Source organism: Macaca fascicularis, chromosome 7 (assembly GCF_037993035.2).
Source record: "Macaca fascicularis isolate 582-1 chromosome 7, T2T-MFA8v1.1".
Taxonomy (NCBI): domain Eukaryota; kingdom Metazoa; phylum Chordata; class Mammalia; order Primates; family Cercopithecidae; genus Macaca; species Macaca fascicularis.
Window position 1 is genome coordinate 158,729,648 of NC_088381.1, and position 24,262 is coordinate 158,753,909.

Below are 24,262 nucleotides of genomic sequence, written 5' to 3' on the forward strand. Positions count from 1 at the left end.
GCAACAATAGGTTCATCACATTGCAGAGGCCACACATGTGAGACCAGCCTGGGCAACACAGAGAGACCTCATCTCTACAAAAATAAGAAAATTGGCCGGGCGCGGTGGCTCAAGCCTGTAATCCCAGCACTTTGGGAGGCCGAGGCGGGCGGATCACAAGGTCAGGAGATCGAGACCACAGTGAAACCCCGTCTCTACTAAAAATACAAAAAAAAATTAGCCGGGCGCGGTGGCGGGCGCCTGTAGTCCCAGCTACTCAGGAGGCTGAGGCAGGAGAATGGCGGGAACCCGGGAGGCGGAGCTTGCAGTGAGCCGAGATCACGCCACTGCACTCCAGCCTGGGCAACAGCGTGAGACTCCGTCTCAAAAAAAAAAAAAAAAAAAAAAAAAAAGAAAATTAGCTGGGCATGGTGGTGTGTGCCTGTGGTCCCAGCTACTTGGGAGGCTGGGGTAAGAGGATTTCTTCGGTCTGCGAGGTTGAAGCTGCAGTGAGCCAAGATCGCACCACTGCACTCCAGCCTGGGCGACAGAGCGAAACCCTGCCTCAAAACAAAACAAAACAAGAAAACACAGACAGGAAATATACAAAAATTAAAATAAGCAACTGCTCTTGCCTGGTATCCAGACTCTCCCAACTCAGTTTTCACTGTGTGGTAGCCTCCTAATCCAGGCTCCCAGATAAAGGGCTCAAAGTCAGAAGTGCCTAGAGCAGAAGTACCTGCCTAGCCAGTCAGTTTCTGGACATCTCTTGAAGGAAATATTACATCAAGCTATGACTGTCCCCTTCTGGCTTCGGCCTGAGTGAAAAGGTAGGCCTGAAATGGGAAGGAAAAGAGGCATCGGCCTTTTCTTTAATGTCTCACATTTTAAAATCAGAAGCACAATCACCTGGCCCTCTAGAGACACAGCTCCGCTTTTCTCAGCAGCAGCACCGAGTGCTTTTCCTAGGACGCCTGGTTCCAGTTCAAGACCTGCAGTAACCTGCATCTAATCCAGTTCAGAATCCTGCATCTAATCCAGTTCAGAATCCAACACCTCAGCAACATCACTGCAAGTCCCTCCTGCCAGGAGAACATAATCCACTCAAGGCATGGCCAGGCTGCCAGTGAAATCTAGGTGGGGCACTGTAATATTTGGGGACCTGGTGTTTCTTCTAGAAACTTTAGCACTAAAACAGCCAATAAAATGTTATGGGTACCCCATAACTTAGCATTAACTTCTTTTCTAAAATAGGGTGTAGAGAAATGAACGTCAGCAGAAGGTCAAGTTCCACCCTGGCTCTACTCCTGCTCAAGAGAGCCATAACCAGCTGGTTGGCTGATGCGTGCAAAGGACAGAGACAGGATTATTTCATCTGCCAACAGCAGGGCTCATATTATGATATCCAAGGGTGAAGTCATCTTTATTCCCATCACTGCACCACTAGAAGCTCCTTGCGGGGCAGATAACTTTATTTACGGTTGGCATAATGCTATCATTTGAAGATAAACTAATCAAGGCCATCCTATGCCATTTCTAATTCTATCTGCTCTAATGTAACTTATTTGGTTAAATTATTTTATTTGCTCGATTTTAGGGGTAGTGTATCTGTTATTCCCCTTCAGAAAACAAACTATCAGAGACTATTCGCAGGTTTCCCTGTGACTCTGATATAACAAAAACAACATTAAACAAATCTTTGATGCACACAGCTTTCCTTTATTCCCATTTTCTTGGCCCCGCCTCTGTGTCTGGAACCAGAGGGCAGAGGAACACCTGGAAAGCTCCTAGGTCCTGCCTGGCACATGCTGGTGCTCTCAGCAAGGGCCACTTCTCTCACCCCAGGAAACCAGGCAAGTCAGGCAGAATGAGCCCCGCCCTGGAAGCATAAGAAACAAACCAAGGTCAAATGACCAGGAGTGAACAGAGAAGTCCAGACACGGGGACTCCAGGCAAAACGTTGTTCCACTGGCTTCAGCACAAGAAAGGAAAGGCAAATTCTCATGAAAAAATTATTGCGTAAACATTCCCCTGAAATTATTTAACTTTTTTTATTTTTTATTTTTTTGAGATAGAGTCTCACTCTGTTGGCCAGGCTGGAGTGCAGTGGTGCAATCTCGGCTCACTGCAATGTCCGCCTCCTGGGTTCATGCGATTCTCCTGCCTCAGCCTCCCAAGTAGCTGGGATTACCGGCTCCTGCCACCACGCCCAGCTAATTTTTGTATTTTCAGTGGAGACAGGGTTTCACCATGTTGGCCAGGCTGGTCTCAAACTCCTGACCTCAGGTGACCTGCCCACCTCATCCTCCCAAAGTGCTGGGATTACAGGTGTGAGCCACCACACCTGGCCTCTTTAACCTTTTTAACAAAATAGTATGTTTATAATATTCTAGATTTTAACCTAAATATCTGAAATTGTCCGAAGTTAAGAAAGATTCTACAGCCAGGTGACACAGGAACAGATAAGAGCAAGAGAGCTGACGTTCACTGCACGCTGACAATGTGCTGGGAGGCACATAAGTTAACCCACCTCACCTCACAGCAGCCTCATGGCAACTAGGACTACAGTTTTACAGACGAGGATCCTGAGATACAGAGAGGCTGAGCAACCTGCCCAAAGTCCCACAGCTAAATGGGGCAAGGCCAGGGTCCCAACACTGACAATCACTCCCCGCAGTGCTCTGCAGCCTCCCACAGCTTCTGTCAGCTGCTTCGAGGAGACATCAGTCAGTCCTCGTTCTGAAGTGTCACTGCCCTTCAGGAAACCAACAACTCAGAACATCACTGAACATCCCCACTACCAGAGGAACCCAAAGAACAGCACTCCCTCAGAAGCACCATTATGAAAAGTCACTGGTCACAACACCCCCGGCTGTCTCCAAAAATCCTCCCCAAATTTTACTCTTGCTAGCGAATAAAGTTCAAAGCCAGTACTAACAAATAAAATGCCCAAGGTCCCCAGCAAGCAGAAGTTTCTTCACTCCAGAATGGCAGGGAAGTGACAGGGCACCATGGAGAGGCCGCCTCCGCCCAGCAGAGCAAACAGAACAGCGTGTGTGATTACCTGGCAGGGCTGCTCCCAGAACAAAGCCCTATTTGCCTTGGCTTGCTCAAGGCTTTTATCAGATTCCATTCCCTTTTCTGTTTTCAATTCAACATAATTCTTACTGAGTTCAAAATTAAGTCAATTAAGTTCAAAATTTAAAAAAAGAAAAAGGCCAATCAAGTATCTCTTGCATAGCACACAACCATCTTGCCACATAAAAACCTGCGAACTTCCACCAAGCCCGTTGGTCACCTAAGGAAGGTTATTCTCCCCGCTAACCTTCTGCTTAATCAACAGTTAATTTCTTGAGTACTTACTACAGTCAAAATAGATGTTGAGTTCATTCAATCTCTCTCATTGCTAATATCTCAGCTTGCTGAAATCTGGGGAGGTCCAAACTGGTTTCCCAAAAAAGAAAACTCATGCTGAAAAATCAGAGCCAGAAATTTGAAAATCACATAACTATGCTGAGATTTAACCTTAGGCTAAAGAAGCTGCTTCCCAAATGCTACCAAAAGCTAAAGCTTACTTGATCAAATAAAACACACTTATTGACTTTTTTTTTTTTTTTTTTTTTTTTTAGTGCAGTGATTCAATCATAGCTCACTGCAGCCTCAAACTTCTGGGTTCAAGCAATCCTCCCACCTCAGCCTCCCAAGTAGCTGGGACTACAGGCACGTGCCACCATGCCTAGCTAATCTCTTTTCTTTTCTTTCTTTCTTTTATTTTCTTTCTCTCTCTCTCCTTCCCTCCGTTCCTCCCTCCCTCCTTCCTTTCTCTTTCTTTTCTCTGTCTCTCCTTCTCTCCCTCCTTTCTTTCTTTCTCTCTCTTTCTCTCTCTCTTTCTTTTTTTGTAGAGACAAGGTCTCACTATGTTGACCAGGCTGATCTTAAACTTCTGGCCTCAGGTGATCCTCCTCCCTCAGCCTCTGAAAGTGCTGGGATTACAGGCATGAGCCATCACACCCAGCCTTATTGAGCACTTTCTCTAAGTAAGAGTGTGGTGAAATGACATGCTTTTTCTTTGTTTGCAGCTGCCTGGGAAAATGAAGTGAGCCAGCACTAAACTAGGTGTCATGTGAGTTGTGTTCTAAAACTAGTTTTAGGCCTAACTTTCTGTGTGTGCCTGGGCTCTCCCTTTGTAGACCTCAAGTTTCTTCTCAAAATCCACATCCTATGATCACCATTTCCCCAAAATCAAAGAAAAGGATTTCTTTTTAAATCCTACAACTATACAAGTCTCCTTCATGGTCCTGCTGAAGAACCCAGCACTGAATGGGGCGTTGTGAGTGAACATAACAGAAGTGTATTCAGATCTACCAATTCCTACATCACTACAGACATATGTAACAGATGAGCCTCCTTTCTCCCAGCCAGGAGAAGACGGCTCCAAAGTGACAGGGCTGGACAACAGTGGAGAGTAAGCAGCAAGATAGGGCCCTAAGTGGCCAGGACTGTGTAGTCAGCGGGAACAGCTCAGTTGGGATAAGCAGACTTCTCCACTGCCAAACATGGGCCATCAAGGAGGCAGACAGTGGAAATAATGGGGGTTTTTTAAGCAGCCTAGATGATCATTCCTTTAAAGCTCATATCATAAATTCTGAATAACAACAACAACAAATTCTCTTCTCATAGCAACCTTCTGATAGAACATAATTTTGGCAAGACAGACATGTATCTTCCTGAATTCCCAGATATCTTAAACCATGGCTTATAATCCATTCTGGTTGAGGCCAGGTCAAATGTTATTCCCATCACTCTTTCCACCTCTCCTGCTGTGATTCTCACTCTCATCTCCCTGCCTCCTAAAAAGGCAATTCTGATGCACATCATATGCACCAACACATGACAACACGATTTATGAAAAATAGTTACTTCCTGTCTGTTCATTTATAAAGTAACAAAAGCTAGGGAGACTCTGGCAGTCTCTCTCTATTCTAATCCTTATAAAAACAAGGAGCCCAGAAAATTGCTGGAAAACAAGACCTCCAATCATTGTCAAAGTCTCACAGGATTTCTAATCACTTCCAACACTCTCGTAGGGTACATCTCTGGGTCTGAAGGGGTCAATAGCAGTGTCCTTGGTGAGAACGCCAGGAAACACTGCCAGCAACAGCAACTGCTAGGAGCTATTGTTATTAATAAAAATAAGTGACATTTACCAAGAATCCAATATGTTCCCGAATCTGGGCTAAGTGCCTTTATTCACAAGACCTTATATAATCCTCACAAAAACTTCATGAAGTAGGAACTATGATTATGTTCTTTTTATGGATGGAAAAACCGAGGCTAAGAGGTGAAGAAACTTAGTAAAGAGCAGAACCCAAAGATGAGAATCTGAAACAGGCATGTTGCCTCCATCACCCTGGCCCCATCCAGCTTCCAGCCTCCAACCTCCTCTGTCTGAGGCTGCGAGCTCAGAGCCCCGAGCTCACTCGTTCTCTGCTCAGAGGCCCTCTTGTCAGCTGCTCTTTTCCATCACCCATACCACAGGTGAAGCGCTGACGGCTGAGAGCAGACCATCCCTGATGGTCTCCAGGGATACTTGACATACTCAGCTCAGTCCACTTTGGTCCACATCCCCAGCAGACCTTAGCCACATCTGTCAAGGTAAAGCCTCCCAAACCCCAGACGAACAGATCTTGGCATAGTTCATACAAGTACAAATGAAGCTCAACCCATTTTATTAGGAAAACAGGGGTGGCTGGCCAGCTTCAGGATGCTGAAGGTATGAACAGATGCACACTGTCATTTCTGCTCAGAGGATGCTAAAATGCTTCGCAAACACTGAACCATTTAGTTTTCTTTCTTTCTCTCTCTCCCTCCCTCCCTCCCTCCCTCCCTCTCTCTCTCTCTCTCTCTCTCTCTCTCTCTCTCTTCCTTTCTTTTTGTAAGATTGAGTTTAGCTCTTTTGCCCAGGCTAGAGTGAAGTGGTGCAATCTTGGCTCACTGCAACCTCCAACTCCTTGGTTCAAGCAATTCTCCTGCCTCAGCCTCCTAAGTAGCTGAGATTATAGATGCCCGCCACCACACCTAGCTAATTTTTGTATTTTAAGTAGAGACAGGGTTTCACCATGTTGGCCAGGCTGGTCTTGAACTCCTGACCTCAGATGACCCACCCGCCTCAGCCTCCCAAAGTGCTAGGATTACAGGCGTAAGCCACCACGCCGGCCCAACCATCTATTTTTCATAAGGTACAGCAATCACTACCATCCTCTCCTTGGCTTTAAGGAGTACAAGTGAAGCTTTGCACAGAGAGACAGACAAGTTGAAAGCTTCCTAGAGATTAATCACAGCTGTCCCCTATCTGATTCGGGGGAAAAAGTTATCAGGAACAAACACATGGTCCTCACTTACCCTTTCTATCTCTTGGAGGTACAGGAGTGCGATGTCCCCTGCTTTCTCATAACAGGTGATGACATCCTGTTCCCGGTCCACATGGAGATTACTGGTAGAAGAAGAAATAGGCAGCTTCTCCAAACAAAGTCCTTAAAAAAAATCAGACACAAAAACTGAGTGAGTTTTTTTTCATAAGACTTCATTTTTAAATATTGCTCTAGAGGGCCAGAAGATGGTTGTAGAATATCATGTTTTTTGCAAATAGACAGTTTACGTCCTCCTTTTCAATCTGGATGCTTTTTATTTCTATTGATTGCCTTATTGCACTGGCAGGAATCTCCAGTACTATGTTGAATAGAAGTGGCGACAGCAACTGCCAGCCATGGTGGCGCACACCTGCGATCCCAGCTACTTGGGAGGCTGAGGTGGGAGGATCGCTTGAGCCCAGTAGTTCCAGACTGCAGTGAGCCATGGCCACACCACTGTACTCCAGCCTGGGCAACAGATGGAGACCCTGTCTTTCATTAAAAAAAAGAAGAAGAAGAAAGAAAAAGTGGTGAGAATAAATATCCCTATCTTATTCCTGATCTTAGGGAGAAAACATTCAGTCAGAAAGCATTAAGTTTGAGATTATAAGTTTGTCTTAGACACCCTTTACCAGGTTGAGGAAGGTGCCTTCTACACCAATTTTGCTGAGAGTTTCTATCAAGAATCAATGTTGGATTTGCTCAAATCCTTTCTCCATGTTCATTGAGATAATCATATAGCTTTTTCACTTTTAGTTTTTAAAGGTGGTAAGTTACATTGACTGATCATCGAATGTTAAACCAACCTTCCTTTCGCAGCGAAAACACCGCTTGGCCAGATGAATTATCCTTTTTTATATTTTTGTATTTGATTTGTTAAAATTTGCCTTCAGTTTTTTTTTTTTTTTTGGAGATGTAGTCTCACTCTGTCACCCAGGCTGGAGTGCAGCGGCGCAACCTCAGCTCACTGCAACCTCCACCTCCTGAGTTCAAGCGATTCTCCTGTCTCAGCCTCCCAAGTAGCTGGGACTACGGGTGCATTCCACTATGCCTGGCTAATTTTTTTTTTTTTTTAATTTTTAGTAGAGATGGGGTTTCACCATGTTGGCCAGTCTGGTGTCGAACTCCTGACCTCAGGTGATCTGCCCGATTCAGCCTCCCAAAGTGCTGGGATTACAGGTGTGAGCTACCGTGCCTGGCCTCAAATTTTGTCATTTATGTTTCTGAGGACTATTTGCCTAAAGTTTCCTTGAAATGCCTCCGTACCTGGTTTTGATATCAGGTAAATACTAACCTCACAAAATGACTTGAGAAATATTCCCTCTCCTTTGATTTTCTGAGAGTGTTTGTGTAGAATTGATATTATTTTGTATTTAAATATTTGATAGAATTCACCAGTAAAGCCATCTGGACCTGGAGTTTTCTTTATGGGCAGCTTTTCAATTATAAATTCTATTTCTTTGATATAGGGTCATTCAGATTATCTCTTTCTTCTTGAGTGAGCTTTAGTAGTTTATATCTTCCAAATAGTTTGTCCATTTCTTTTGAGTTGTCAAATTTATTGGTAGAGAGCTGTCCATAATATTCCATAATCCTTTAGTACCTGTAGAATCTCTAGTAGATGGCACCTCCCTCATTCCTGATATTGGCAATTTCTATCTTTTCTTCCTAATATCAGAGGTTTGCCAATTTTACTGAAATTCTCAGTAAAGATTTCTTGATTTCATTGACTTTGGTTTCATTGATTTTTCTCTATCCTTCTGTTTTCGATTTCATTTATTTCCACTCTGATCTTTATTATGTCCTTTCTCCTGAATACATGGGGCTTTATTTGCACTTCCTATTCTAGTTTCTTGAGGTGGAAATTATTAATTTTGGACCTTTTTTCTTTCCTAATATAGGTATCTAGTGTCCGCAATTTCTCTGTAAGGACTGCTTTAGCAGCATCCTACAAATTTTGATATTCAGTTCACAATATTTTCTAATTTAACTTTTGCTTTCTTCTTTAGAAGTGTGTTATTTAGTTTCCAAATATTTGGGAGTTTTCCAAGATCTTTCTTTTACTGATTTCCAAGTTAATTCCATCATGATCTGTGCAGTAAAGGGCTGACTTAGAGCTTTGGGATGTTTAAACCCTGTACATTCCAAAGGGAGGACTGGCCCTTACCAGTTCCTGGGAGAAAAACTCTAAGCCCTCAGAGTATCCTACCTGACAAGTGTCTTTGTTTATTTGGGGCCTTAAGCCATACCAGATAGTTTATGCTAACAATGTCATTTAAGGCAGAGGACTACGGCCATGCTGTATCAGTCTGATCTCTGGAGGGGCTGGAGACCGACTAAGGTCAGTAACATGGGTGCTCCATGCCTATATGACTGACCCCTAATAAAATCCCTGGGCACCAAGGCAGCTCAGGTGATCTTCCTTGACTGGCAATATTTCAAAAGTGCTGTCACACTTCACTGCAGGGAGAATTAAGCACTGTCCATAGGACTCCACTGGGAGAAGAAAACCGGAAGCTTGAGCCTGGTCTCTCCTGAATTCTGCCCTATGTGCCTTTTTGCTTTTACTGATTTTAATCTGTATCCATTTGCTGTAATAAACTGTAACCATGAGTATAACAGCTTTTCTAAGCTATGAGAGTCTTTCCAATACATCAATGCCTGATGGTAGTCTTGAGGACCTCTGACACAGTCCAGAGAACACACTCGAAGTCTCCTAATTTTGTTAAAACTTGTTTCTGACCCTGCATATGGTCAATCTTGGTAAATGTTACATTTGAAAAGAATGTGACTCTGTTGTTGTTGGGTGGAATGTCATATAAATGTCGATTAGGTCAAGTTGGTATATTGTGTTGTCCCAAGGCATCTATATCCTTACCAATCATCTGTCCACTTGCTTTACCATTTATTGAAACACGGATATTGCAGTCCCCAAGCATAACTGTGCATTTGCCTATTTCTCCTTGAAGTTCTATCAGTTTTTGTTTCATGTATTTTAGAGCTCTGTTATTAAGATCATAAACCTTTGGAATTGTTATATTATTTTGATGGACTGACATCTTTGCTCTAAAACCTGCTTTGTCTGATATTAATATAGATACTATAGCCTTCATTTGATTAGTGTTAGCATGGTAAATTTTTTCATCCCTTTACTTTTAATCTATTGTGTCTTGGTATTTAAAGTGTATTTCTTGTAGCCAACAGAGTTGAGTTTTGTTTATTTTCCAATCTGACAATCTCTACCTTTTAAATAGGGTATTTAAATCATTTAAATTTAATGTAATTTTTTCAACAGATAGATTTAAATCGACCACTTTGCTATTTGTTTTTCATTTGTCCCATCTTCTATTTTTCCTTTTTCTCCTTTTATCTGTCATCTATTTGAGAATTTTTACATTTTATTTTATTTATTGGCTTTTCACTAAAATTGTTATTTTCTATGTCAGTGATTGTTTCAGGGTTTAATTTGGCATAGTCTACTTTGTTTTGTTTTGTTTGGGATGGAGTTTCAACTCTGTCGCCCAGGCTGGAGTACAGTGGCGCGATCTTGGCTCACTGCAACCTCCACCTCCTGGGTTCAAGCGATTCTCGTGACTCAGCTTCCCAGTAGCTGGGACTACAGGTGCGCAAAATCACACCCAGCTAATGTTTTTTCTTTTTTTAGTAGAGACGGGGTTTTACAATGTTGGCCAGTCTCGTCTCGAACTCCTGACCTCAAGTAATCCACCTGTGTCGGCTTCCCAAAGTGCTGGGATTACAGGCTTGAGCCACCATGCCCAGCCCCTACTTTAAATGATATTATACTACTTCACATATAGTATAAGACCTTTACAATTGCATACTTCCATTTCTCCCCTCCCAGCCTTTATTATCTTATGTACATTTTATTTTTACAGAGGTTAAAAAGCTTACCCTATGTGGTTATTATTTTTGTTTAGTCAATTTATTTAAACATTTAGATCATAAGGAAAAATTCTTGTATATTCACCAAATTATAATTTCCAGCTGTCTTTGTTCTTTTGTGTAAATTCATATTTCTTCCCGGTATTAACATTTCTTGTGGGGTAGTTCTGCTCCCGCTGATTTCTTTCAGCTACTCTCTGCCTTGAAAATGCTTACTTTAGCTCTAATTTTAGAGAGAGATTTCACAGAGTATGGAATTCAGGGTTAAGTTTGCTTTTTTCCCCTCCATTACTCTCAAAGGTGCTGCTCCACTGTATTCTCACTTGCATGGTTTCTGACAATAATTCTGCTATCACCCTTATGCTTGTTCATTTGTATATAATATGTCTTTTTTTCTGGCTGCTTTTAAGATTTTATCTTTATCACTGGTTATGAGCAATTTAGATTATGAAGTGCTTGGGCTTTGTCGAGCTTCCTGGAACTGATGGTTTATAGTTTCCATAAAATTTGAAAAACATCCAGCCATTTTTTTCTTCAAAAATGTTTATGTCACCCTCTTCCTTCCTTACGGGACTTTACATACATATTAGGCCATGTGAAGTTGTCCTACAGATCATTTATGGTGTTTCCACTTAAAAAATAATAATTTTTTTTTTTTTTTTTTTTTTTTTTTGGTGAGATGGAGTTTCACTCTTGTTGCCCAGGCTGGAGTGCAATGGGTTCAAGCGATTCTCCTGCTTCAACCTCCCGAGTAGCTGGGATTACAGGCATGCACCACCACGCCTGGCTAATTTTGTATTTTTAGTAGAGACGGAGTTTCTCCATGTTCGTCAGGCTGGTCTCAAACTCCTGACCTCAGGCAATCCACCTGCCTCAGCCTCCCAAAGTACTGGGATTACGGCGTAAGCCACCGTGCCCGGCCAATAATAATAATTTTTCTTTCTTTCATTTTGGATAATTTCTATTGCTATGTCTTCAAGTTCACTAATCTTTTCCTTTGTAATGTCTAATCTGCCATTAATCACATCCAGTGTACTTTTCATATCAAACATGTTAGTTTTCATCTCTAGAAATTTGATGTAGGTCTATTTTTATCATCCACATCTCTACTGAACTTTCTGAAATAAGGAATATGGTTCTAATAACTTTCAATGGCCCTCCAGCCTAGGTGCTCAATGTTCATTCTCTTTCCAGTTAGCACCAATGTTGTTTATGCAATTGAAAATAATCAATAAGTAGCCTCTCTCTAGTGTGAACTGTTACAACCTCTTGACATTTTCATTGGAAGAGAATATCAATAAAAGGAACAAATTCACCATTTGCCAGAATAGTTCCAAAGCTACTCAAAAGCAAATCGCAAATTTGGAAGCATTACCTTCCCAAATATGCTTTAAGTGCTCACTTGTGCAAAATTAAAACCACCAAAAGCAACAAAAAGAGATAGATTGTTTCATAGTCTGCCTTCTGCTTATATGAAAAGCAAGAATATTGTGCAACTTGACATCAGGGATTTAATATTTAAAAAACTAATTCCCCAGAGTATGTCAAAGGGTCAGGAAAAATTGAGTGTACTTTTAGGCATTTTGTACTGCTTCAGGCTGGACTCTGACCACTAATGCTCATGAAAATGACCAAGGTTCTCAGAGACCTGCCAAGCCCAGTGAATCAAAGAAAGGCCAAATCCAGTTCAACAAAATTTTACTATTATCTATATTTTATTGTGTTCTAAAATACTTGAAAACCAATCATCTAGGGCAGCAATCCACAGTCATGTATGGTCAGTAAGAAGACTCAAACCAGCTACACAACTTAATCCTCCACAGTAAGGAGAAACTAGTGTTTCTTGTGGGGTCATGTTCTAATTAGGCAGGTATGTGGACACCCAAAGTCTGAGCTGGAAAATTGATTCCCAGCAACAAGTCCATTCTTGGGCAGGAGGTCCTTTGAGGTATTAAATTAATTAAGTATTGTTCCTTTCCCTCTCCCAAATGCTATGGCATTTATTCCATGTGCCACTGGACACATCTCAGAGCAATGGCATAGTCTTGATTTATCACAGTGAGTTTGTGCCTACGCAGCTCAGTTCCAGAAAATTTAGTTCTCTGTCAGAAGCTATTTACAGGCCCTCTGGACTGGTCTATAAATTTTCGAGAGTCCAGGATCATATCAACACTGTCTGAGAAGCAGAGTCCTGAGGTCATGGACAAAATTGGTCCCCATTAAAATGTCAGATGATGTACTGTCAATTTGGGAAGCTATCATCAATAATGTTTTTAGTTATTTTCCTTTTTTCTAGAGACATACATGACAAAAGTAAGTGAAAAGCAGACTTGAAAAATAGTGGTACGACAGCAATGCCTAGTAAACATCTCAATAAGATCTACATTTCCAAAGTGAAAGCTATGTACAAAAAGGGTGGAAATCCAGTGCTTTCTCATCAACCATGACCAGCTCTAAAGCATGAGTGCTAAAAGTGGCTGGCTGAGTTGTGTGATTTAAAGAATAATGAATTGCCACATGACCCAAAATTTATCTCCCTGCCACACAAGAGCGTTTCCATAGATAAACTCACTTCTGAAATGCCCTTTCTAAGAAGAGTAACACATTTTACTTTATTTTTAAGAGATAAGGTTTTACTCTGTCTACCAGGCTGGAGTACAGTGGCATAATCACAGCTCACTGCAGCCTTGAACTCCTGGGCTCAAAGCAATCCTCCTGTCTCAGCCTCCTGAGTAGCTAGGACTACAGGTGTATGCCACCGCACCTTGCTAATTTCTTTTTATTTATTTATCTTTTATTTTTTGTAGAGACAGTGTCTCACTATGTTGTCCAAGCTGGTCTCAAACTCCTGGCCTCAAGAGATCCTCCTGCCTTGGCCTCCCAAAGTGTTGGGATTATAGACATGAGCTACTGGCCCCAGCCTAGGTAACACATTTTAAATAAATTAACGATGATAAAATTATAATTACACTTGCTTTCAAACCCCTTCCATGTGCCTGTTTGGTCCTGCTCAATACGTACTATTCTCCTCTCTATCTTGTGGGAAAAGAATGAGAGTCTCAGAAAAGTTAAGTGACTTGCCCAAGGTCTATGCAGGAGTCAGAAGTGGAAGCCCCTTATAAGGGAGCCCATTAGCTGGGACCAATGCATCCTGCTCTGGGTAATATCCTAGAGGGGCAACAAGAACTTCTGAGTGCACAGGGTGGAGTGTGGTAGACACAGGCCAGTTGATCAATGGGACATCACACTGGGAGGGGTACTGGGCAGCTAGCTAAGAAGCAGGCTGAGGACCCTCTATACTTTTAAGAGCTCAAACATGCCCAGCCTCTGAACTGTTCTATTTAGGTGTAACTAACAGAATATAGTATAACAAACCAGACTCTCCACTCCTTGCTTCCTTCTACATCAAGATTAAGGGCCTGGTGCAGAGGCTCATGCTTGTAATCTTAACACTTTGGGAGGCCAAGATGGGAGCACTGCTTGAGCTCAGGAGTTCGAGACCAGCCTGCATAACATATTAAGACCCCATCTCTACAAAAAATTTAATTTAAAAAAAGAAAGATTCAGGCTCAATACCTCTGACAGGGAGCTATTTTCTCTCCCCAGGGCCTTTAGATTCTCTGGAAGTTTGGCTGAGGACGTGGAGAGAGCTACACATCTCATTGCCTGAAAATCCAGTGATTACTGAGGGGTTAGCACCCCAAATTCTTTCATGTCTGTCTAAATTTGAGATCCCTCAGCTAGGAGCCTTATCTGGGTATGTAAGATTTCAGTTTCAATAATAATAAAGGTTGATTTATCAAAGCCCTACTCAGCACCCAGCACTAGGCCTGGGATATGACAGACACTATTTCTAATTCCCACAGCCACCCTGAAAGGAAGGTGTTAACACCACCTTATAGATAAGACTGAATTAAGGGCTCCAAAGCTAGTAAATGATAAAGCCAGGTTCCGACCCCTGGTCTATCTGACTACAAAGTGCTGCTCACAATCTCCTGTCTCACTGAGCTGTTGACAGCAGCCTATTTAGTGTTCAATAACAGCAATGACAATAAAAATGAGTTTCAAATTGAAAAGGCAAGAAATCAAAGTCTAGAACTTTAGGGTACTGATTTTCTTTCCTACCAAAAGCTGTATCACCCTAGGCAATTCCCCGGATCGCTGGGCCTCCTGTTCCTTATCTGTGTCATGAAGGGTTGAACTACAGAGATACTGCCTTGAGCTGCACAACTCTAAGAGACTAACAGCCAAAACAAATATTTTGATTTTTTTGAACTGCATTGAAATGAACAGGAAATTAATTCCTTGTAAAGTTATGTAATGCAAGAAAAGACTATCAAATATAATGACATGAACTATGTACTACAACTCTAGGCACTGCTTCCTCATTTATCTTAACCACCTCTCTGGAAGCCAGGCCTGGGACAGGTACACTCTGATGCTTTGCCATAACATGACCCACAGGGGTGTTTATAACTGAAAGTACCAGAAAGCCTTTATTATAGTAGCAAGTTTCTGATAACCCAGCCCCGTGGTATAGCCTTCAAAGGAGATAAGACAATGTCCAAGGGTCTCAATTTCCAAGGCTGAAAAGAAACTCAGGAAAAGAGATTCAAGAGACACAAAGCAAAGCCTTGGCAAGGGCAGCCCCGATGGCTGGTCTTGTGTTCTTGCCTCTAGAAAGGCTGGGCTCCCACAGGTGTCAGATAGACTTAGCTCAACAGGAGGACAAGGCCCTGTGAAGGGGTGTAGAGGAGAGGAGAAGACACCAATGGAAACCACCAAATGCTGGGGGGAAGCAGAGGGACAGAGACGCTGGCCTGCCCTGTGAGGTCCCTGTCAATCCAGAGCATCTATGATTTTTGGAGGTCTCTTGGCTGGGAGTCACAGTTGGTCCCTTCTGGGTGCTTTCCTGGATTGCTGTTTTCCTGCCAGAGACAGCATATCCTTCTTAGGAGGTGTGCACACAGGTACACACACACACACACCCCCCCTCATAAATGAAGAGGAAGCCAGCCTTGGATTAGACATTCCCTTGCGAGAGCAGATGGTCTTTCAATGTCCCTTCCGGCTCCACAATTCTGTGAGCAAATGAGATGCTAGCTCAACCTGAAATGCTCACTAAATGAGAGTTTGCAACTTGAATTTATGCTCTTTCAGTCTCTATTTAGTAACCCTATAATAGTAATAAAGATAACATGTATTGGGTGCTAGTTACGTGCCAGATACTGTTCTCAGAGTCTGCAATAATTCATCTATAAACGCTATGAGGGAACCCTATGTGAGAACCCTACGAGGGCAGATTTACTATCATCTCCATATTGGAGATAAGGAAACTAGGGCTCTAGTCAAGTAGCTCACCCAAGAGTGTACAACTGGTAAGTGGCAGAGCTAGGATTCCAACCCAGACAGCCTAACTCCTGATTCCTTGTTCTCAGCCTCTACCTCCCACTCTTATCTCTTTGATGTATCTGTCTTTATACGTAAAGCAGTACAGTGGAGTGACCATGTGGGATCTGAAGCCAGACTCCTTGCTTTCTAGTCCACAGCTGACTTTACATGCAAAAATGCTACATGCTTAGAACAGTGCCTGGCACATAGCAGACACTCAGAAAATAGGAACTTCTGATTATTATTATTTATTACCTCACTATTAGATTTAGGTAACAGTAGGCTGGAAAGTCTCCAAGTAGAAGAATTTTATTTGTTTATTATACTACTTTTGTATATATTAAATAACAGCTTGATTGAGATATAATTCACACACCATAAAATTCACCCACTAAAAGTGTACACCTCTATGGTTTTAGTATATTCACATAGTCGCCTCTAGCTAATTCCAGAACATTTTCATCACCCCCTGAAAAGCCCCATCTCTATCAGCAGTTCCTCCCTATTCTACCCTTCTCTCAGCCCCTGGGAACTGCTAATCTGCTTTCTGTCTCTATGTATTTGTCGCTTCTGGATGGTTCATATAAATGGAATCATACAGTATGTGATCTTTTGTATGTGGCTTCTCTGACTTAGCATAATGTTTTCAAGATTCACAGCTATTACAACAAATATCAGAACTTCATTCTTTTTTTTCAACTGAGGTGAAATTCACATAACACAAAATTAATCATTTTAAAATGATTACTTCAGTAGCATTTAGCACATTCACAATATTACACAGCCATGACCTCTATCTAACTCAAAAACTTCATTCCTTTTCATTGCCAAATAATATTCCATTGTATGGATAGACCACTTTTTATTTATTTATCAGTTGATGAACAATTGGGTTGTCTCCACTTGGGGGACGTTTGAAAATGCTGCTGTGAGCATTCAGGTATTGGCTCTTGTGCAGGCACACATTTCCAATTCTCTTAGATATATACCTAGGGATGGAATTAGACATACACCTAGGCTGGACCACGTGGTAACCTGTCTTGTTATATTATTTTTCATCTTCCTTCTAAAAATCACCTCTGCTATTTAACTGCTGAACTGCTGGGTCAAATATTAAGAATGAAAATGCAGAGCTGGGCACAGTGGCTCATACCTACAAGCCTAGTGCTTTGGGAGGCCAAGGCCGAAGGATTACTTGGGGCCAGGAGTTTGAGACCAGCCTGTGTAACATAGTGAGAACCCCTCTTTAAAAAAAATAATAATTTTTTTTTTTAATTAGCTGTGCGTGGTAGTGCACACTTGTAGTCCCAGCTACTCAAGAGGCTGAGAGGGGAGGACCGCTTGAGCCCAGGAGTTCAAGATTACAGTGAGGCATTATCATGCTACTGCACTCCAGCCTGGGCGAAAGAGCAAGACCCTGTCACTTAAAAAAAAAGAAAAAAAAGAAAATGTCTGGGCTTCTGACAGACCTGGATTCAAACCCTTGCTTCTCCATTTACCAGTTGGGTGATTTGCAGCAAGCTACTTAACATCACAGAGCCTCTGTTCCTCATCAAGCAAATTAACAAAACAGCACTTGTTTCAACTGACTATTAGAAGGCTCGGCCCAGTGCCTGGCATACCGTAAATACTCAATAAGTACTCTTATCAATATGATATTCTATGTGAATATACTAAAACCACAGAGGTGTACACTTTTAATGGGTGAATTTTACGGTGTGTGAATAATTTCTCAGTCAAGCTGTTATTTAATATATACATCATATATCATATTGATAATTTATACACGAATAAAGGGACAGCCTTTCCTGGGACAATAATAATCCTCCTCAATTTCTGTTGAGGGGTAGCTGAAAAATGCAGAAAAGCATCAAGAAGACAATCACAACCACTCATATTCCCACTGTTCAAAATCAAACACAGTGCACATTTTGGCACAGACCCACAACCTTACTAACACGTGATGCTTTGTAATTTTGGTCTTGGTTCTAGTTTCCTTCCTAAGAAGAGGGGACTCATCACACCAGTGATGAGTAAGTGTAGCCTCTGGGGTCCCCAACTATAACAAGGAGTGAGAGCAGCCAGTGAACAGGAGTCCTGCGCTTGCTCCATTCCACAAATTCTCGCTAGGCACCAACTGCAGGCAGGATTTTGGGCTAGGGATGGGCTTCACAGAACAGGACTCTGCCCTTAAGAAATTTCTTTGTCCTTGAAATTTCACCTCTAGTGGAAGACAAAGATGTCTTCTTTTCTTTTCTTTCTTTCTTTTTTTTTTGAGATGGAGTTTTGGTCTTATCATCCAGGCTGGAGTGCAATGGCACAATCTCGGCTCACTGCAACCTCCACCTCCCGGGTTCAAGCGATTCTCCTGCCTCAGCCTCCCGAGTAACTGGGATTACAGGCGCACGCCACCACACCCAGCTAATTTTTTGTATTTTTAGTAGAAACGGGGTTTCACCATGTTAGCCAGGCTGGTCTCAAACTCCTGACCTCAGGTGATCTGCCCACCTCGGCCTCCCAAAGTGCTGGGATTACAGGCGTGAGCCACCGCGTCTGGCTGAGAAAGATGTTTTCAAAAGTATGTTAAAAATGCAGTGACTGAGACAGACATGGTATCACGGAAGAATTAAGAACAAGCACCTCAGTCGACCGGAACTAAAGCTCCAGCCCTCTGAGCTTCCTCTGGACTCTGAGTCTCTGCTTGCTTCCAAAAAGAGAACCAATGAGGAGCTGACTAACACAAGCAACATTAAATATGAATATGGGTCAGTGGCAATAAAAGGGTTCTTACTCTTCTTACACGGTCTAAATATAAACAGGAAGCTTTGACCAGCAACCTGAGATGAGCGGCCACATGCAATACACCCATCCAGTCGCCCACCATGAGCAGAATCCAGGATGGGAAGAGGCTGAAGAGATCATGGAGTCAGAGACAAACAGCTAGCAGAAGGCCTAACGTGGTGGATCTGCACCAGGCCATGGCCCCACAGCGCCCCCTCACAACCCCTACTTTCACATTTCTAGGTTTCCTACATAGGCAAAAGAAAGCACCCCGGAAAGCTCCCCTGAACCACCCCGTTCCCTCCACTCATGGACTTTTCTATAAAACTACTTTTTTTCACTGCACCCGAAGTGATCTCAAAGTTTCCAAAAATGAAAAGCAATCCTAGCGCAGTGGCTCACACCTGTATTCCCAACACTTTGGGAAGACAAGGTGGGAATATCACTTGAGCCCAGGAGTCTGGGGCTGCAGGGAGCTATGATTGCACTACTGCACTCCAGCCTGGGTGATAGAGCAGGACCCTGTCGAAAGAAAAGAAAGGGAAGGGAAGGGGAGGGGAGGGGAGGGGAGGGGAGGGGAGGGGAGGGGAGGGGAAGGGAGGGGAAGGGAGGGGAAGGGAGGGGAAGGGAGGGGAAGGGAAGGGAAGGGAAGGGAAGGGAAAAAGAAAAAAAGAAAGAAAGAAAGAAAGAAAGAAAGAAAGAAAGAAAGAAAGAAAGAAAGAAAGAAAGAAAGAAAGAAAGAAAAGAAAGAAAGGAAGGAGGGAGGGAGGGAGGGAGGGAGGGGAGGAAAGGAGGGAGGGAGGAAAGGGGGAAGGGAGAAAGAGAGAAAGAAAGAGAGAAAGAGAAAGAAAGAAAGAGAGAGAGAGAGAGAAAGAAAAGAAAAGAAAGAGAAAAGCAAAGCAAAGCAGATTCTCAAGGAAAAAAGATCGAGCTCTATCTTCTGTCCTGTCCTCTCTTTGCAAATGAGGAGATTCAAGCTCAGAGATGATTTGCCCAAGGTCACATGGGCAAATCCTGATCCAATGAGCTTACTACTACCACAGCAGGTCCACAGCAGTTGCCACACAGCTCCCAATAGACTGGAGACTTTTTCTGCCAGGGAAAAGGCAATGTCAGCGGTCACTTGTCTGTCCTACGGCTCTAGGATGCCACCTAGAAGATCATGGTCATTAGCAAATATCCAATTCATAAAGGCTGGGATTAGATCTCACTTTAAGACATGAATCTATCCAGAAACACTCCAGGAAAATCCTCCTCGGGTTTCCACAGTCCTTATGACCAGCGATTTTCGGTTCATGAAAAATAGTACGTACTTCAATTCCTGCTAAAGCAGGAAACACACCTTTACATCCTTTCTCTTTGTAAATATCCACGCATTGAATGTTTAACGTATTAAATGCTGTCAGCGTCTACAAGAGTCTCTATAGATGTGGTCCCAGAAAACAATAAAGGGGCACATCGGTGAAGGCTCTGCTGCTGCCTGGGAACAGCCAGGGCGTGTGAGTGTGAACGCCTCCCAGAGAGCTCGGCTTGGTGAGTCCCTAAGGAGGCTCACTAATAGGAGGTTAATCAAGAGGGTTGGCAAGTTTGCCTTTCTTCTCCATCCCTGAACTCGAGCTGAATCGCAGAATCAGCTCGAGTTCAGGGGCTGCAAATGGTCAGCCGGCCCTGGGGGACCACTGTCCCGGGGGCCGCGGCAGGAACCAGTCCTGCCTTCCTGAGGCTGCACCAGCGCAGGACGCATGGTACGGGCTCCAGGACCGCCGGGCGGGGCGGGGCGGAGCGGGGTGGGGGGGGGCGGGCGAGCGCGCGAGGAGGGGCGGGGTGAGACGGGGCAAGAGCGCGGGGCGGGGCGAGGGCGGGGAGAGCAGTGGGCGGGGCGGGTCGCGAGCGCGAGGTGAGGGGAGGCGGGGCGGGGCGGGACGCGGGGCGGGGCACGGCCCCAAGGCCTACCCGGCCGAGGACGCCCGGAGCAGTTTTGCGCATGCGCGGCCGTGGCGCTAGGCTCTGCTAGTACGCGGCTCCCGCGACCCCTGGCGGCGGCTGCTGAGGCGCTGCGGGACGACCTTGGGCGGCAGCTGGCAGCGAGTCCTAGTTGATGTGGCCCAGAGTTAAATAACCTTAAGAGGTCCCAAGACTCGTTCACAGGTGGCTAAACGCAAACTAAGGCACCTCCCAGCACACCAGGATAGACGTGTCCTCCTTCAGTCCGGACTTGGCGGAATGTGTACCTGGGAGCCCCTCCCCAAACGACCTGCCAGCCCCAGTCCAGGAAGTAGGCACCCCTCACTCCACCTCTCCAATGGGAGCACTATCCCTGTCTCTAGCTCTAGGGTTGTTGTGAGGATAAAGGGAGCTAAAGGACAAGTGCTTAGAACAGTGTCTAGAAGGAATGCTGTAATTATTATTAATAATTTATTGTATTTTACAATTCCAGAACCTGGCACACAGTAGGCACTCAACAAACCAGTGGGCCCTGGAGGGCAGCTGCCTGCCTCTGCCTGGTTCAGGGGAGGCCCAGCCAGGCGGGCCCCAGGTTCCTTCCTGCTCTTCTGCCCCACTCCGACCCACTCCGGAGAGCCACGCTCTGAGCCGCACATGACTCTCTCCTCCACAGAACAATCTGTGCTCTGCTCCCGCCCCCGAGAGAGTTCTGAGCTTTCCAAATATGGATGCTTTTTACATTCCCAAAGCATCACGAACATTTGGGAGAAGAAAATGAACACCAGACATGGTTTGGAAACGACGGAAGCCAAGGGATGGGTGATAGTGGAACAAGAACTGTACTTGGAGTTTGAAAATATAAAACACGAGTCTGGACTAGGAGATGTCTTACAACCTCACTAGGTTTGTAGCAGTCTAGGCCCCAAGGAGATCCTAGAAGTAAGCACCCAAACCCTAAGAATAAAAACTACAGCGGCCACCACCACACATTGCAGAGGCGAAAACTGCATTAAGGAGGCCCAGAGAGTCACCTGCTGTCAGAGGAAATGAGCAGTGGGAGGCAGTCCCTTGAGAGCCAAACAGCTTGAAAGTTGACAAATTGAGATGAACCAGCCCGTCGGTGAGTGCAGGCAGAAGAGGCGTTAGACACAAGAGTATTTGTTTTTATTTCAGGCCCAAACCAAAACCTATTTTCACCTGAAATGAAGTGGATCTCAGAATACACTAAGGTTGCCCTTTTGCTTAGGCACCTTGTGTGTTATTCAGCTAGAGTTTATCTTCAATAGTGTGCCCCTGGATGCCAGGGCAAAATGTTAAAGTATGGCCCTGTCACAGGCACCCCTGTGCAGCAGGCACTGTTGTCCCTGGCGCAAATGCAGGGAGATAAAGCAGGCAGCTTAGATATGACACAGCCTCAACACCCAACCCAGAATAAGCACTCACATATTTGCTGATTTAATGAATTAATAAATTACACAGTCTAGTTTGAGAGAGGCAAATGGCAGATGTGAAATAATTAAACAAAATCTGAATGCCAAATTAGATGGTACTAGCTATAAATAGAAGTGAAATCAGAGGATGGAGAGATTGGTGTGGACAAATGGGGCTGGAGAGGTCTGTACGCAACAACGGGTGTCACCAAGGGCGGACTCAGCACAGGGAAGAGAGGACTCCCAGATGGATGGAGAAGATAAACAGAGGTGGGGGGTTGGCCTGGCAGGGGTGAGAGCAGGTGGGCAAGGAGGCAGGCAGCCTGGAGCAGAGGATGGGTGGGATACAGCAGGACATGCAGCCAGCCTGCCAAGACTAGGACATATCCTCCACAGTCTGGAGAGGTGCACACCATACCTAGACCTGCCAGGGTTAGCAGGAGGACTTGAACTCGAGCTTCAAGCAATAAGGGAGAGAATAACTCTTTTTTTGAGATAACTAGCTCCTGAATATCAATATGAGTTTGTCCATGGTACATTTAAACCTCACATGGGCTCGTCCTGACACTCAGGCCACTATTTACACTCTTCACTACATTTTAACGTCACTTTAACTGAGAATGTAAATCCAGCACAAATGTCCAAATGCTCATGTATTTCAGGCACTGTAAACCCCAGGCTAAAGCTCTGTGTCATCGGCATCCCTCCACCCCTTCACTAGCCCAGAGCCCTGGGAGGCAAGCTGTCATGTTACTTGCTGGGGCCTTGCAGGGCCCAGCCTCTAGCCATGCCCTCCAAATGAGCTTCAGCCACTCCTGGGTTTTAACCAAGTCCTGCCCCTATACGCAGACCTATTCCTGAATCCTGACCAACAAACCAATAGCCTGGAAACCTTCATGCTGACCACTAGCCAAGAATTCCAATGTTTCCCCCAGGATAGCACCCTCTTGTGGACAAAGATATTTCACCATGTTCAGCCAACCCAGTATCTTCCCTCTACCCTCCAAGGAAAATGGGCTCCATTTCCTGAAATTGCCTTTGCAAAAATTGTAACAGTGAGAAAATTATGACAGTGAAAGAGATCTAAGTTATGACAGTGAAAGGGATCTGATCTAACCAACCCCTATCTTGCCATTAGCCCCCAAACTATGGTATTCCTGGACTTAGGTTAAGCTAACTTTGGGAGATATTTAGTTTATAGTTTAAAAGATAATAGCACTTCCCCAAAACTCAACTGCCTCTGTCAAGCTAGTGAAAGACCACCAGGTTAGGAGGATGAGAGGAGCCTGAATTCTGCTAAGGCATAAGTGATTACCAGCCATTGTTCCAGAGGTCACAAGATTTGCAACTTCCCCAGTTACTCCTGCAGATAACATCACTACTGTAGAATCTAAGATTGGCCTTTTGAGGTATCTCTTCAGGTTTTGGCATTTCTGACAACTAACAGCCCCACCAGATCCACCACAGGGTCATGCTTTGTGGCCCCACCCAGAAGCGGGCTCAGCACATGAAGACCATTTTTCACACCCCTATGATTGTATCCCCAACCAATCAGCAGCACCCATTCCCGTGCCTGCCAAACTATCCTTGAAAAACTCTAGCCCCGAATTTTCAGAGATTGATTTGATTCATAACTCCATCACCCGTGTGGCACAGCCAGCCTCATGTCAATTAAACTCTTTATTGCAATGCTGTGGCCTTAGTGAGTTGGTTTTGTCTGTGCAGTGGGCAGGAAGAATGCAATGGGCAATTACACTCCCGCAGTTTTCACTTGGTTTAACAACATCATTACCTGCCCAGTGAGCTAAACTAAAAATTTCACTGTCATGTGGATTCCTCCCTCAACCACCTTCCCATACAACTCCCAACACACACAGCCTATCTCTCTGGCCTACTGCTTCTCTTTCAAATGACTCTGGATTCTGACTTGCCTGCCCCTGCCATGGCTCAGCACTTTGTACTTGGAATCTAGGCTTTTGCAATACCTCTGATACCTGTCAGAATCCAGTTAGGACAATGAAAACACTCTAGTTCTTTCAAACAAAGGGAATTGAATGTATGGAATTGTCTGCATAGGAGATGAAAGAGATAAGAGGCCAAACAGGATGGTTTTGTACCCCAGAATTCTGAAATAGCAGGAAGCACTAACATCCCTAGGACTGGAAAGAACATGGGGAGGAGGTAGAGTCTTAAGAGCTCAGAAGCTAGGGCCATAGAGAGCCAAAACCCAGAGGAAGCTCCCTAATGGGCACTAAAACTACAGAGAAAGGTTTCATCTGACAGGAGCTAGGACAACTGAATAGACATCATTGCTGGCAAAGGTGCTGCCTGAGGCAGACAGAAATACCCTGGCTTATCTCTCTCTTCCAGTTTCCTACCAGTGCCTCTTCTTGACCAAACCCAGGCAGAAACCACTGACTTGGG

General features: G+C 44.1%; 1 protein-coding gene across 18 annotated transcripts in view; it reads right to left on the bottom strand.

Annotated features, from left to right (window-relative positions):
- The window catches only part of TTC7B (tetratricopeptide repeat domain 7B), a 274,722-nt gene that overhangs the window by 199,364 nt on the left and 51,096 nt on the right, over nt 1–24,262 (bottom strand). For all 18 annotated transcript variants that reach the window (XR_012416059.1, XR_012416058.1, XR_012416057.1 and 15 more), the window contains one exon: nt 6,382–6,512. Coding sequence is in view for 11 of the 18 variants with exons in the window: in XM_073998062.1 (XP_073854163.1) it covers nt 6,382–6,512 (131 nt within the window). In the remaining 7 variants the exon portion in view is untranslated. The remainder of the gene's footprint in view (nt 1–6,381; nt 6,513–24,262) is intronic.